Source organism: Leptinotarsa decemlineata, unplaced genomic scaffold (assembly GCF_025532065.1).
Source record: "Leptinotarsa decemlineata unplaced genomic scaffold, Ldec_3_MD MMD2_tig00026307_RagTag_RagTag, whole genome shotgun sequence".
Taxonomy (NCBI): Eukaryota; Metazoa; Arthropoda; class Insecta; order Coleoptera; family Chrysomelidae; genus Leptinotarsa; species Leptinotarsa decemlineata.
Window position 1 is genome coordinate 4332334 of NW_027412681.1, and position 16357 is coordinate 4348690.

A 16357-nucleotide genomic window follows, 5' to 3' on the forward strand; every position below is an offset into this window, starting at 1 on the left:
GGTGTTGAATATGGCGAGTGGGTTGGCCATTCTATAAGACCTCGACGGCCAATCCAACGACCGGAAAAAGTAGTATCCAAATAGTTTCTTACTTGTCTGGAGAATGTGGTGGTGTTCCATCTTGTTGGAATACAATATCCATATCGAATTCATTAGGATTCGCTTCGACGATTTCAGTGATGAGAGGGTCAACAGTAGTTTGCAGCATATTCAAATACAGTTTCCCTGTTAACTTTTGATCAATAAATAGAGGTCGTACGCTATGGTTTCTCAATATTCCTGCCCAAACGTTAATTGTTCTGGATATTGGGTATGTGTTTCCCGGAAAACGTGAGGGTTGGTACCACTCCAATAACGGCAGTTTTGTCTGTGAACATTACCGTTCAAAAAAAATGTACATTCGTCACTAAAACAAATATTGTGGAGATATGTTAGATACCTTGCAATGGTTTCCGTCATGATTTTGCAGAACTCTGTTCTTTGATCAGGGTCATCTTCAGTTAATTGATGTACCATTTTTCTTTTTTGTATGGATGATACCTATTCCTCTTCAAAAGTTTCCACACAGTAGAAGGAGACACCTCACAAACATTCACGACGGAATAAGTAGACTGTTCAGGATTTACTACCATCTCACCAATTATTTGCACTTGCTGTTCTTCCAGAATGAACGGATGACCTGGGGGCTTTTTGTTATACACACTACCGTAGTTGTGAATTTGAATACAAGTTCCCTCAAATATTTTCTACAGATAGGACGATTTGGAAAACCTTCATTGAAAATCCTTTCGGTCTCGTGAAGGTTACGCGTCGCACCGTAAATAAAAATCGCTTCAATTTTTTCTTCCAATGGACGAGAATTGACCATTTTAAAGATTGTTGATATACTAGTAAAACCGAAAACTAAATGAGAATATTCTAACTGAACAATGATGTTCATTGTCGTACTGAGAGTTTTTGTCGTTTTTATAAACAAAAAATAACTCAACAAACCTTATCGGGTTATTGGAATTGCCATATGGCAAATAAAAAAGAATATTTTAGAAATATAGATATTAATGTGTTTGTCTTCATGGAATTATTAAATGTTCCGCCATTTTGTAGTAAGTGAAGATATTGACTTCATATTCTAGGGTTGTGAAGTATTCTTCAGGAGCTTAAAAATTATGTGTCACAAGACCCCCTTTCCATTTATTTTTTTTCCAGATGGTGCCCAATCGCCATCTTGAAAGTTTCATCTGTCAATTTCACTTCAAAATAAAGTATTCATGCATTGATTTCATTATCCCAAATTTAAATTTTTGAAGTTGACCCATTCAAAAAATGAAAAGGGGGGGCATTAAAGAAATGCACTGTATAACAATCTTGCTCTCGTCCTAGGTCCCATAGAAGCTATCATTAAAAAAGAAAGATTAATTTTTTTTGCCAAAATTCTGAGTTCACTCATGTTTTATGCAACAAAATTGGGAAAGAAAGAGGTTTGAAGCATCCTCACTTTTCCTTTCTTTAGGTCAAGTGGGTCGAAGTTGGGACAGAGGGAGTCCACTCTAATCATTTGAATCCTTGGTGAAATAACAGCTTCAATTCTCTCGTAATTCCAAAATATACCACCTGTTTCTGAAGTGTCAGAAATGTTGAGTTGGACAAATGCAAAATACAATAATTTTTATGTTCACTGTATTTTTTTGAACACACATTTCTGAGCTGTGGCTAATGGGTTTGACCCGCAGCCTATTATATGAGGGTAAAATGCTAGAGATACAAAAAAAAGCACGTAACACATACAGGGTGTTAATTAAGTATGTACCATAAATTTAACAGACGGTTTTTTAGGTAATTTTAGGACGAAATGTTCATATAAACATGGGTCCGCAAATCCTTTGCAAAAAAATGTATTCGTAAATATCTTAAATATCTTTACCTAATTTTGTTGTAATTTGGCAATGGTATTTATAACATTAAGGAGCTAATTTAGCCCGAAAGTGATTCAATTTATTAAGTCCAGTGGCGTCTCGAGCGGGATTTGAACGAATATTTTTTTATTGAAAATGTACGTCACTGACTTTTGTGCAATTTTTATTATTTCCTTGGATTAAGCAATTAGAAATACAACTTTTTTGTCTCTTGAATTTTTTTCGAAATCTTGCTTAGTTTTTAAGAAAAAAAAAGTCGACCTAATTGCATATCCCTGGACCTTAAAAGGAATAATATAGGAAATTAAATGTTTCATTTGTTAATTATCATTTTTACAATTTTTCATTACTAATTATGTAACAATAACAACAAATATTGAATAACATTAACATCTAGACTAACAAATTGGACTAAATTAAGTGTTGGAAATGGCCTCCATCGGCTTCAATACAACCGTCTAGCCGCCGCATCATTGAATTTTGCACTCTCCTGAAAATACCTGGCGTATTTTTTATTGTCACATAAATTAATGATTTTATTCCGTAAATCCTCTTCACTTTGAATAGCAGTTTTGTATACCAACGCTTTAAGGTATCCCCAGAGAAAATAATCTAAGGGATTAATTTCGGGCGAGCGAGGTGGCCATGGGTGTGGGCCTGCTCTCCCAATCCAGCGATTATGATAATTTTAATCCAAAAATTGCCGTGCCACTACACTAAAGTGTGGTGGAGCACCATCGTGCATGTACCACATGCGGAATCTTTCCATGACTGGAATTTCTTCTAAAATTCCAGTTAAAACAAATTCTCAAAACCTTCTCCATTAAGTCTAGGTGGAAGGAAGTGAGGCCCAATGACCATCATACAGTGACCACGGTCTTTATGGTAGGTTTTTGCCTTTGTGAAGTGCCTAAGAGGCTCATCGGTGTACAACCATTGTTCTAAACGCCTTTGTTGTCGTATAGAATCTATTTTTCATCACACTTACGATCCGGTCCAAAAGAGGATCGTTCTGATTGCGCAAAAACAAGGAATAACACACCTCGAAACGTGACAATTTCTATTGTTAAAATCGTAGGGCACCCATTTTCCAATATGTTTCAAAACATTTCATACTTTCGAAAATCATAATTCGAATTGAGGGCATTTTCAAAGGGAATAACATTTACTTTCAAAGATTTTTTGTGCATTTCTATGAAAGCCAATATTTTTGTGAATATTGCATCCGTTTCACAACATTTTTTTATACGAAGGCACGTTAAAAAGTTCGTAAATACTTTACGAGGGTAAACCGATAAATATTTTTTTTACCGATCACTTTCGTCTCAAACGTAAATTTCTTATTTTTTTTCAGGCGTCGCCCCAGATGAACGGCCCGCCCACCTCCCAGCCAGCGAACGCCGTTCCCTCGAGTGGCAAACAGACTCCCGGTGACAACGGCAAAGATTCCCGCTCTCCCCCTCCCCAGAGACACGTGCACACTCACCACCACACGCACGTCGGTCTCGGATACCCCATGTATCCTGCTCCGTACGGAGGTACGTACGAAAAATAATACAGGGTTAGCGAAACTAGTAGAGAAGTCCATGAAATCGTATTTTGACATGTTCGTTTTGCAGCTGCCGTGCTAGCGAGTCAACAAGCAGCTGCAGTGACGGTGATCAACCCGTACCCGACCAAATGAGTGCCCGGACTGAAGGAACGGCTTCCTAGTGAATAAAGCATTCCATAGTTTTTCTTCTCTAATTGAATATTGTGCACCATGCTGTCGATGTAGCCCCCCCAGTGACATTTGTTTCTAGGGCGAATCTCTAGATCAACTGGCGTTATGTCAATTTGGAACAGGGTTAGCGCTTTTTTTACCCGCTTTCGGAATATGTCGGTGCCAATCAGAAGCTTTGGTTCTGCAAGTTGTAAATATAGAGATTAAGTCGATACTTACCCGTGTTTTTTATTTTGCTCTGCTTCCGAGGATTCATAATGGGGTTGATTTATCCTAAATTGTTGTAAATTGGACTGAAATGCAATCAGAACAGGGTGATGGAAATTTGGCCCTTCGAGTCGGATATTCAAGGCGACTTTGAAAACTGTGTTGATAGATACTCCATACAGCATAAATGAAAAAATATCAAAATATAGCAGTTTGGGAATTCAGACAAAATAGTTTCAAATCCAGAGCACTACAGGTTATATTGGAAGTGGGTTCAAATTCAAGGATCATTTCATATAACAATTTTGACCTCCATTTCCTACGTAGAACACGTTTTCACTGCCAAGGTTTGAAAAAAAATTAGAAAACCAGTATGTATCCTCCTAAATTCGATGTCATTCAACCCGGCCTGGTTCATGATTTGTTTTATTTTCATGGTAATGTTATCTGATTTCACTAAACAGTTTCACAGACACGTGAGAATAATCTGAGGGGCACATTTAATGGCAGATGATCTGATATTTTCGCCGCTACAGGTATCCAATCAAAGTGTATATTATAACTAGCCCATCCAGCAGTCGTAGTTCTGTCGTATGAAGTATTTCTATACGGTATCAAATTTGATGTCCATTGGAAAAAAATCAAAAAATTTCTTCAAAGAATAGAAGAAAAAATTCTGGGTAGGTACACCCTAATAACCTAGCGGTATGAAATAGATTTTTCTACCTATTCTCATATGTACAAAATACACACAAACATTTTTCCATAAAATTTGGGCAAACTGTTTCAGAGGAGTGCGACTACAAACCTGTTTGAAATCAACTTTTTTGGAGATTTTATTTCTTGGGGAATATTTGCCTCCTTCGCCCTGACATTGCCCACAAATGAAGAAAAATTAAATATTTTCTTATGTATAATTTAGCGTCGATAATATGAAAAGTATAAAATATATTGAAATTTGACATTTTACATGTCTTTTGCACAGTCTAATTACATATAGGGTGTAACGTGTCAGGAATCACACGTTAAAAGTTAAGACCTCGTTAGTTCTTAGCTCGCACAAGTTTCTCAACTTCTGAGGGCGTTCGTATGAGGGCGACAGCTGAATAACAGAAAAACAGATTTTAAACAGATATAGATGGGCAAATTTCTCTGTGCTGTGGAATATGTTTTATAATATATTACATATCGATTATTTTGAAATATGTGTAAGATAGTTGGGAAAATGAAATAGATCTTGAACGTGATGTGGATATTAATATCCACAAACGAAGTTTGAACCTACTTTTCAAGTAACCGAGTTGACAAAATTTCTGATAGGTTGCACCCGCCGGTTTTGGAAAATATTGTATGTATTTACGAGTTTTTACGTGTAGATTACGTTCCAGAGTGACAGTCTTCCAAAGTCCCGAAAATTGCAACTTTCCAGTCTTCTCTTTGAACAATACGAACACACTTATTTCACCTTCTTTGACGCTTTTCACTTTATTAATCAAAATTTTTCTTTAAAGACCTTTAATAATTGATGGAGCTGCTTTCCCCCAAAGGTTAAGTGGAAGAGCAATTGAATGATGACTTGTCATCATGTAAATTGAACTTCGCCTTTTATCTTCTTATAATAAATGAACTGTACATGATTAATTTGCTTTAAATATATTAGAAGATAATAAAGACGATATTATTATTACTATTAAATGTCCAGAACAATGTAGTGACATAACCAGAAAACGAATTCATTGTTGAATCAAGTATTTTATAGGAAAAAGGGTGATGAATAAATACTTGTGATTCTATGATTTGGTATTAAGGGAAAATATGGCTGAAAAGTTTCGTAGATTAGGGCTGCAGCTCTGAAAATAAGGGAAAGCACTGATTTTTTTCCTTCGTTCATAATATACCCTCCAAAATACGTATGCCTACTCATTTTTTAATTAAATCGGCAGGTGCAGCTTATCCGAAATTATTCCACCAAAAATGCTCTGAACTCCAAATTTTTTCAACTGAATTTCTCAGTCATTCTCATACCTCAAAATACCATGAATAACGACTCGCAAAAATGGCTCTCAAAGAATATCTCTTTTTATACTTTCAAAATACCCATCGATGCATTTTCTTAAGAATCACCCTTTATGAGACCTCGTATTGGAGTGTGACACTTGAAACTAAAATCGTGAAGTTTGCTTAAGATGTTTTCGTTAGATGTCATTTGATACTACCACGACGATGGTTCAAACTGAGGGTGCTTAAATCTATTATTCTCCTGCGAAAACTCGTGAGATTTCATGGATAGGGATAAGTTAGCTCACACATTGGAACGTTCGGAAGGGCATGATTTGGTCCTACGAGCCGGATTAAGTGAATATAGCAAATGTAAATAGTTTTGCAAAAGGTGCCACTCTTCCCTTTGGGTGATGATTGGCAGGTTGGACGGTTGTATATTCCAGAAACAGTTTGCATAAAATCATAGAACGATCAGTTGCAAATCGACACGAAACGCCAGTCTAGAAAATCGCCAGTTCTAGACTCCCCCTCTCATCCCTTTTACCCTCACCCCCGGCTGTTTTGCAATTGTAATGCAAAAGCAATGTATATGAGCTAGTTATTTTTGAATGTAAATAGTGTAAAGGCGAGCAGTCTTTTAATGATTTCAACATGTTAGATGAATAATTGTAGTAGACTGAATAATTTACCTGTTTAGGTACTGTGTATTTTTTAATGTAAAACTGTCTTCTTTTATTATTATGAAATTTAATAAGATTAGATATAAATTTTCGTTTCTATTCACCAAGGATATACGTCCCAGTTTTAGTGGGACGCGGTATATACACATGTTTTTTTTTACTTAAAAACAATTGCGGTCTGTACATTTCGTAAGATTCCGTAAATATGTATCATGACAAAATGTTTATCATAATTGTTAGACGCGGTAAGGATCTGGAAACGGTCGGATTGTTTCAAGAAACTGTATTACAGCGAAAGGTATCTGGTAAAATACCTTATTTCAGATTCACACATTTCCCAATGTTTCGGTCTCTTTTTCAAAACTGTCTTGTCGTTAACCCTCTCTTTTGAGGTTAGGTTCTTAGACTCGGTTCTCTTTAACATATGTGAGCCCAATTCAAATGCCTGAAATCAATATTCTAGGTTGTCACAGATGATAAAGCAAATTATAGATGGATATTGTTCTTCTTTCATTTTGTAAAAAAAAAACCATGACAAATGGACACCAAATAAAAGTTAACCTCAATCTCAATATCAGTCTATTTTGGCCTAGTTTGAAAGTCGGCAGTATTATCCACTTTTCTTAGTAACGCCACGTGTCTGAAAATATGGATGCTCAATGAGTCTGATTAACTGTCGACATATGGACGCTCTGAAATTCACCATGACATCACAATGTTAACCTATAAATGAGTTAAACAGTGCACAAAGGTCCAAAAAGATAACACATTTTTACTATGGCAGACACATATGCAGCACTGTGTTATTCAATATATAGTTTTATTGAACACTTCATACCTCTTGTACATTGTAGTGCAAGGTGAATTAGTTTGTCTTGTCTATGAATGTAAACTTGTAAATTTCAGCTTAGACTCTAAGTAAAGATGGACAAACGGGTGTAAAGTATATTGAAATTTTAGAATGGACATAAGCATTCTATGGACAATTACATGTAACGTGGAACAGTAGACATGTTACACAAAAAAAATGCGTTGACACGTGTTTATTGAAATTGTATACTGTACATTGAGAGTTTTAAGCAACTAGATTATTGTATTTAATTTTTATTGATTGATACAGGAAATTTGTGGAAAATAGTGAATATACTGTGAAATGCTTTTACTTTACAAAGAACCCACTTCAAGTTGGACTAATTCAATTCGGACAAATTGATGTCTTCTTGTATTAGCATTTTTAGTTTTCAATTCCATACTTACCAGTGTTTCTTGAAGAACCATCCAGAATAACATGAATTTACTGGCCAAAGTTTCCAGATTCATTACTCTGCTTAAGTTTTGTACATTGTAATGATGAATTTTGTATCAATTATTTTTAAGTAAGCATACTGAATGTATATTATAAATTTTTAGTTTATTTTTAATTCTATTGTGATAGTCGTTGAATGTTTTCAAAAGTAACTTTCGAGCAGTATTTGTGGAAAATTACTGTCTGTACAGACTTCGAGAGGCTTTAATGTAAAGTTGCTTAATAAAAAAATCATTGAACTGACGTGTGTTGAATTCTTAAATGTAGTCGTAAATTATTTTTTTTCTTTTACAAAATATTGGTGAGTATATTCATCAGGATGGATTCCTTTCAGTTTTTAAAATAAAAATATAATGAAAGAATGTACTATTGATGACTTGAAATTTGAATTTAATTTTTTAAACTATGATGTAGTTTTGTTTCAGTAGTCAAATGATATCAAGTCCTTATTTTCATTGTCAGGAGATAGATGGAAGTATTTATTCGCAATATGATGGTGCGATCTTTGATGCAATAGTCGCAATTTCTGAACTAGTGGTGTGGCTTAATCATTGATTTGACTATTCTATGATAGATGGCACTGAATACTAAAATTTTGAAGGCAGTATTGAAATTGTTTGGTTTGCATCTGCTAAAAGTAAAAAGTGAAATTCAACACGTTCATTGGTCAAAGGATCTGACTGCCTGGGAATGTTGGTTTTTTCATTTTTTCTTATAAAATAATTTTATTTTGAAACAATAAAACACGATTTTTTGAATATCCCACAGATGGCGCCGTTTTCAGATCGCATATCCAATCTTACATAATGAATAGTTACATCTAGAAGAAAGGAATACCAACCAGCTCTTGAACCCAGAAACCAAATTGTTAACAATGCACGAAATATTTCAAAATAAAAAAATGGTGGTTCACATATTGGAGCATAAAAAAGTAAGGATCTCTTCTATGTAGTACCTCTGAAATGAAAATAGTAATTCTGCCAGGACAAGATCTAATTTTGCTCTTGGCTGCTAATTTTTTACTGAGATTTCAAAAGGAGGCTGAAAGTAGCGCCACCTGTTGGAATTTATTCAAACTAATGATCAATATCTAGTGGTTCAATATTTTATTCAGCAATGGTTGGGTCTGCCATACAAATTTCTGAAAATCTTAACAGAAATTTTCAAATGACCTTCTCAATTCAAAAGATTGAACTAAGTCACTCTTAGGAAAAGAAATATAATTATTGACCAATATTTGCAAATCTGACTACAACATTTTCATTCTATGCATTTCAAATAGTTTGAAAGTTATAAAAATTTCAGTAAAACAAAATGAAGAGAGGTGTTGTTTTTTGCGAATATCTCAAGAAATATTGCAGATATTCAAAATCCGATCTTCAGAAAGCAGAAAGTTTACTATAAAATGTCTCTTTTCCGAAACTAGAATGTATGAATATTGCGGACTTGAAAAAACTAGATAGACGAATTAACAATAATGATTTCGATTGGCTTCCGGGTTTTGCCGTTGTCTCCTTTGGTTTTAATCTCCAAACGTTCCAACTGCAACTGCGGCAGTCATCTTCAACTAAGGTTTCAGTTGACACGTCAAGAAGAGTACTTCGACCGCGCCACTGAAGATGTCTGCCGCAGTTGAAACATTTGGAGATTATAACCAAAGGAGACCACGGCAGAACCCGGAAGCCAATCAAAACATTGGCGCCAGCCGTGAAAGTCTATAAACAATAATGAGCTGGCAAAAATTATTTTATTACAATTTTCCTCTCAATTAAGCTTCTGTTGATTACCATTTTCTCCAAATTGAAGGTTTATGTTAATATAAGTGTATTATTGCTTAAATTAGAGATTTCAAGAAAAAAAAATGATACATTGTAATAAAATGTTAGGACAATGTTTGACAAAAAAACATGCCATTCTCAGTCATCGCCTGAATTTCGGAAGTATCTCCGTCTGTAGAATGGAACCGATGGTAGTCTTGATTCAAAGATCACACAATTAATATTATATCAAGGTGAACGACAGTTCAATGCAGTATCGGCTCGTGCATTGGAGAACAGGGGAGGTTAAAGTCATAAAGACTATATACACACAGAAAAGCCCGCCGGGGGCGCCAACATTTTTTGAGATAAATTATACGTATAAAACTGACCATTAAAAAAACAAAAACAAGGAAAAAGAGTTGTCTTTGAGTTATTTAATATAAATGAACTCTTCTCAGTTGTCAGCAACCAATCGACTATATCGTCAGATTTTTTAATTTCGTCCAACTTATCCATAATAAATGGAAAAAAAAAACTTACCGAAAAGTGAAAACCTGAAAACATTTTGAAATTGAAAGAAAACACTTTAAAAACACATTAAAAATATAACCAAAAATCACTGCTATAATACAATACTGCCTGTTTCATACACCAACAACAAATATTATCAAGAAACACTAAAACGATTTACCGAAATATTTTTCAGTCTCGGTCCGTCACGGCATCCCGTCCGATTGATTAAATCAAAAACAAACGCAGTCGTACACTAACGAAGACCAACTGGAGGCTAGCCTCCTCTAACGTCATAATTTCTGCAACTATAATTACAAATCGGGACGTATGTCCCCGATCGGTCTCGCGGAGCTTGTGTTTTTTAAAGCGGTCGGAGGCTTGGCTCCCTTGGAACGTATCAACGTATGGCATTTATTATTTCTGGTTGATGGTTTATTATGCAGGATACAGTATGGTACGTACTACGTAGTGAGTGATAGTGTTTTTTCGGGCATATTATGTATTTATATTAAAAATTAATGGTAAAGTGATGATACCCAAGCATTTTTAGAAAAAAATCATAATTATTTGTCAATATCTTTTAATTTATTGCGATGAATAGCCTCAAATTTTATTTGAGGCTATTTGTCTTATCAGTGATATCTCAGACGGGGCAGAAAAGTGTCTCTATCTGTAGGAATATTCTCAAAATAAAGATGAGTATATATTGTTTTGCAAACGTGGATAGTCTATATGTGAAGCATGTAATAATGATTCATCCGTACTTCATTCCGCAATGGTTGCATGTGAGATGCATAAAAAACCCTATCAATATGTATACATAGTTAAGTCAATCTCATTTCTCACGTGGAGAGTTTTTGACAAAAGAAAAGCGAATCTGTTTAAACACCAGAGTTTTTCTATGCATCTTCGCTGCATGTATCACCAAAAAGAGGTCAGTAGTTGATAGAATTCAGCTTGAAAGCAAGTTCTTTTTGTATGAAGTGAAGTGATTTCAATTGCTCGAGAATGGTGGATGCAGCCATTTTCTTTTCAATCGCAATAAAAACCCTGTGGAAGTACCCACAAGAGTGTTCAAAACCACCGCCATCTAGAATGTGGTCATGCAATTATATACATGAATCAAATTTGGAATTAGTTCAGATACTAGGATAGAGATAATAATAATAATAATAATAATAGCCTTTATTGTCCAACAGTTTCCCATTTACAGGACAATATTAAAGAATAACAAAACATAAAATGGTGTGTATGAGTAAATTAATAATAATATTTAGTAGATTAAACAATAATTAAAATAACATATCAAAAATTAACGAAATGTCGATATAACAATGCTGTTTAATTTTTCATCACCGAGATGAGTTCCTTGATGGAACACGAATGAATGTCAATTCGATTGCTAATTTTATTGAATTCACTACACATTATATAAAGTGGAGATTTCAATTGCATATTTGTTCTTATTCTTGGAAGTTTGAAAGTTGCATGATTTCGAGAAAAATATGAAGGAACATTGATATTAATCGGGCTGAGCAGACTGGGAGAGTCAATAAGGCCATTCAAGATTTTATACAAAAATATAACAAATGCACAATTTCTTCTGCACTCTAAGCTGTCAATATTGACCCTCATGCATAATTCCTCATTGTTTGTTCCCCTTTCAGGATATGTACCATCTATTTTGAAGATGAGAAATTTCAAAAATCTTTTTTGAAAGCCCTCAATGGCTGCTTTATGACACTCGTAAAAAGGGGACCAGACAATACTAGCATATTCAAGTTTTGATCGTACATTAGAAAAATACAGTAGTTTCAATGCTTTGATGTTGGTGAAATTTCTACAATTTCTCATTATGAAACCGTATGTCTTCAGTGCTTGGGAGACTTTTAAGGTTGTGTTTTCTATGAAATTCAACTCTTTGTCAAAAATAACACCTAAATCCTTGATTTTGGTACATCGTTCCAGTTGAGTATTCTCAACCTTGTAAGAATAGTGTATTGATGTAATTTTTCTAGTACAACTCAGAACTTTGCATTTTCTAACGTTAAGACATAACTTGTTAATATTGCACCAATTTTGAATATAATCCATATGAATGATAGAATGAATCATAGAAGCAAAAAAAAATATAGAAAATAAAAACCAATTTGATTCAAAAAAGGGTAAAATACAGGAGTATGTTTCCTGAAAAAAGTGAAACATTCTATAAAGAAAATTAATGTGGTTTAAATACAAGATTTTGGATTTAGATAATACATCTGTACCATGAATAATCTCTGAATTTGCAGAAAATAATTTAGCTTCAAAATTAATAAATAAACACTTCTCTCAATCACCAAAAATGCAATAACTACTCTTCGAGTATTTCGCCAAACAAGTTGGCGTATTCAGGAGATGAAGAATAATTATTCCTAACTGTAAATTTCGAAGGCATAGAAAAGTATAGTGTCTTGTGTCATCAGTTCCAAAATTAATTTGGCTAGAAAAAATGTACATTTACATAGATCCCATCTTTTTCATCACAAATAACTACCATTCTCATTACTATTCAAGTGTCTTTGTCCAACTTCCTGTGCTTTGAGCATTATGTGATATCTGAACCTCAACAAAATAATAGCAAGTCATACTAAACTGACCAGTTCGATTGACTACTGGCTTGAATGGTTGAAACTGTAATAAAAATAAATATAGATAGGTGAATATTGTCAATATATTTTACTGAACTGATTGCAATAAAAAAAAAACTGCGTAAAAGTTACCTTTTTCAACAATATATAAATTCCGAAGAAAAATACGTTTAAACTGGGTAAAACAGTTAACAATGTACAAAATAGTATGCGTGTTCTTTAAATAGTCTTTCAGTTTGACCTATGTAAAACCTCGGACATTTTCACACTCCTGATATAGCTGATACCAAACTTATTTGATTTTTATTTTTATTATGCATGCTCAAGTTATTATTGGTTTCAAATACTATATTTGCTTCTTTATTTTTCAGGAGATTAGAAATCTTTGAACTAGGTTAGCCCAAATATGTTGATGTTCTATTAGACATTGATATATATAATAAGATTCAAATGTCTGTCATGGTATCGGCCAAAAATGTGATTTTTTGTCTGATATTTGCTGGTTACTCCAGTACTCTTGTGAACAAGTTTGTTCAATCTCTTACATTTCTTTCTTTATATGTGTAGGGTTTTTGCTACAACTACTTAGTTTAGAAATGTTTTACTCCTTTATTGATTTTCATTTTGTATCATACATTTTTATAACAAAATTAACTTTTTATAACTATTTTATCGCGCAGTCGCTCAAAATATCTATCTGCTTGGGTTTTTATGTTAATTCTTATTTTAATTTTTATTTATCATTTTCGTATTTTCTCATATGATAGGAATGCTCTCTTCTCTCGAGAGTTTATTGTCGAAAAACAGATGAATACTTAGAACGAAACCATTTGGGATGTTTCGAGTAGGTTGTGATGGATACTGATCTCTACGAATAGAAGATCGAAGAGGTGTTTCAGAAAGGAAAATACACGAAGATCGTAAGAATCTATTTTACGGAAAAATAGAGATCATCGCTAACACCGCACCACAGTAAAGATGTTCCGCTCAGACCGATCATTAGCTCCAGAGATTCAGCCACTCAGAACCAGTCCAGATTTTTACTACCAATAATTGAACCACTGCAAGATGAAACATCTTTTGGGAAAAATTCAAGGCATTTCGTTGAACTACTAGGGGAAATCGAAGTCAAAGAGCAGGATCAACTGGTCAGTTTCGACGTGGAAAGCCTCTACACCAACGTTCCTGTTGAAGAAGTACTTCAAATCATACAGAAAAAGCTATCCGAAGATGAGGACCTGGAAGATAGAACAAAATTACCGATACAAGTAATCATGGAATTATTAGGATGATGTGTACGAAACTGCTATTACCAACTGAAGGACGAATTCTTTACGCAAGATGAGGGACTGCCAATGGGATCGCCACTTTCACCTGTTATAGCCAATTTATATATGGAGTGGTTTGAAACTTTGGCCATTGAAGAAGCCCACAAGAAGCCCCGAGTCTGGGTGAGATACGTAGACGACACCTTCATAATATGGCACCATGGGAATGCAGAACTAGACACTTTCCTGAAGCACATCAACAACATAAGGCCTTCCATCACTTTCACAATGGAGAATGAAATCCACAACGAATTGCCTTTCTTAGACGTATTGGTCATACTAAATGGGAAACATCTGTATATCGAAAACCCACTACGCCAGGACAGTATCTGAACCAAAAATCCAACCACCATCAATCGACTAAGAGAGGAATCATCAAGACTCTACTGGACCGTGCTTTTGGTTTCTGTAATACAAAGGAAGGTCTCGAAAAGGAACTAGTCATCGTCAAAAATGACCTTCAACGGAATGGTTACTCCAAAGTGATGGTAGAACAGGCCTTAGCTAGAAGACAGCAAGAACTCCACAAGGAAGAGAAGCCGCCACAACCAGTACTTGTACCCTATATCAGAGTCCAAGTATAATATCAGGCCCTGCTTCAGAACTGGGAACACTATTCGTAGCAGCCTCACGAAAACCAGGCCACCAAACGCTGACTGCGATTCCAAGAATTGCATTTACCGGATATCCTGCAAGTGCGGAGAATCATACATCGGTGAAACTAAGAGACTATTGAAAGTTTGCATTGCTGAGCACAAGAAACACACACAGCGAGGAGAAACCAGCAAGTCCGGAATAGCAGACCATGTTTGGACTCATCAACACAACATCAAGTGGGCTCAAGCTGAAATCATCCACAAAGAGGAACACTGGTTTAGGAGAAAATTCAAAGAAGCCGCGTATATGTTGTCCAACAACGCAGTCAAGCTAGCGTAGAGATACGTAACATATGGAAACCTCTAATCAAGCGAAAAACGACCAACTCCCGCCAAACGGTCATCTCCCGCCAAAACCAATGAAGCGGAAAGAGGGAAGAGGGGATAGGTGAAAGCACTCGAATGACCTATAAATAGTCAGATCTCGGAGGAATAAGTCCAGTTATCACCCGAAGACGATTGTTGATACTAACAATCGAAACGTGACATGACTTGGTTTGAAATATTTTAATTATATTTTTTAATTTTTTGTTAATAATATTTATAATTTTTCAATTTTTTCAGCTTTTATTAATATTTCAATTTTTATTTTTTTGGTTGTTGCTTGTATGTTATTTCTTTGTAATTTCAGTTTTTTGTTTAATAAAATTATTATTTTCGGTTAATCTTATTGATTTTTGTCGGGGTTATCAAATCAATTTATATTATATTAGACAATGGAAGTTCGAACTGATGAAATATAGATAATCATTGTTAACACTTGTACGTATTAAGACAAGGGCCCAAGTGGTTGATCCTTTTTGACTATATTTATGACTGGACCATTGTCAGTAAGAAAGATACTTCAAACACATTTTCTTATCCGGTGCATTCATTCTGTTCTGAGATTTCTGCCGAGAACTATTTCTTATTCAGGGGTTTCCGTCGAGAACTAAACCCGCTCTAAAGTCTCCTCGCTGATTGATAAAAGACTTAGCGTTAGTTTCTCGAGATTACCCTGTAATTTTCCTTTTTCGTGTTATGTTTGTCATTGTGTTTTTGGTTAATAAATTTTATCGTTGAGTACGTTGAATAATAATTCACCTATCACCACCAGTGCATTGAATCACTGATGTAGAGAGTAATTCAATAGTATAAGCATTCATGGTAATTTTTATCTTTGTAGAGCAGGGGGCGGTTTCAATTTGGGTATCAAATTGCCGAGAAACAATAGGAAGAGAGTTTTTCAGTCTCTAGTATTACTTCATCATGAGTGCTACTAAGTTCATTATTTTAGTTTCGATATTTTCTGGTGAGTTTTTTTTTCATATTTCTTTATTTTACAGAAAATGTATCATTGAATTTCTATCTCTGCAAGATTTTTGACAGAGTATTATTACAATCATCAGGATTTTTTAGAAAGATCAAGATATGAAAACGTTGGCATATTGTTTTTACCCAGATTAATTTTTACATGTAATTTTGTTACTTTTTCATTTTTCCTCAATGATATAAACGAAAGCCAATGTTGAGTTTTTCAACATCGAAGTTCTTGATAAAAAGTGATACAACTTTTGAATAACTCAATAGATACAATGTTATATCATCAGATTCTTCATGCTATTGAAAATAATTGGAGGGATAGGGCATAGTGGGTAAAG

General features: G+C 34.6%; 2 protein-coding genes across 6 annotated transcripts in view; both read left to right on the plus strand.

The window, feature by feature from the left end:
- Positions 1 to 8073, plus strand: part of LOC111516323 (uncharacterized) — a 124398-nt gene extending 116325 nt beyond the window's left edge. For 4 of the 5 annotated variants that reach the window (XM_074181059.1, XM_074181062.1, XM_074181060.1 and 1 more), the window contains 2 exons: positions 3268 to 3451; positions 3533 to 8073. In XM_074181059.1, the coding sequence (XP_074037160.1) occupies positions 3268 to 3451; positions 3533 to 3597 (249 nt within the window). In that variant the 3' untranslated portion in view covers positions 3598 to 8073. Of the gene's footprint in view, positions 1 to 3267; positions 3475 to 3532 lie in introns of all 5 variants that reach the window. The other variant, XM_074181061.1, reaches the window with a different exon arrangement.
- Positions 8074 to 15863: 7790 nt separating this feature from the next.
- Positions 15864 to 16357, plus strand: part of nAChRa9 (nicotinic acetylcholine receptor alpha 9 subunit) — a 29984-nt gene continuing 29490 nt past the window's right edge. Inside the window, exon 1 of the mRNA XM_023161681.2 lies at positions 15864 to 16008. Coding sequence (XP_023017449.1) covers positions 15966 to 16008 — 43 coding nt within the window. The 5' untranslated portion in view covers positions 15864 to 15965. The remainder of the gene's footprint in view (positions 16009 to 16357) is intronic.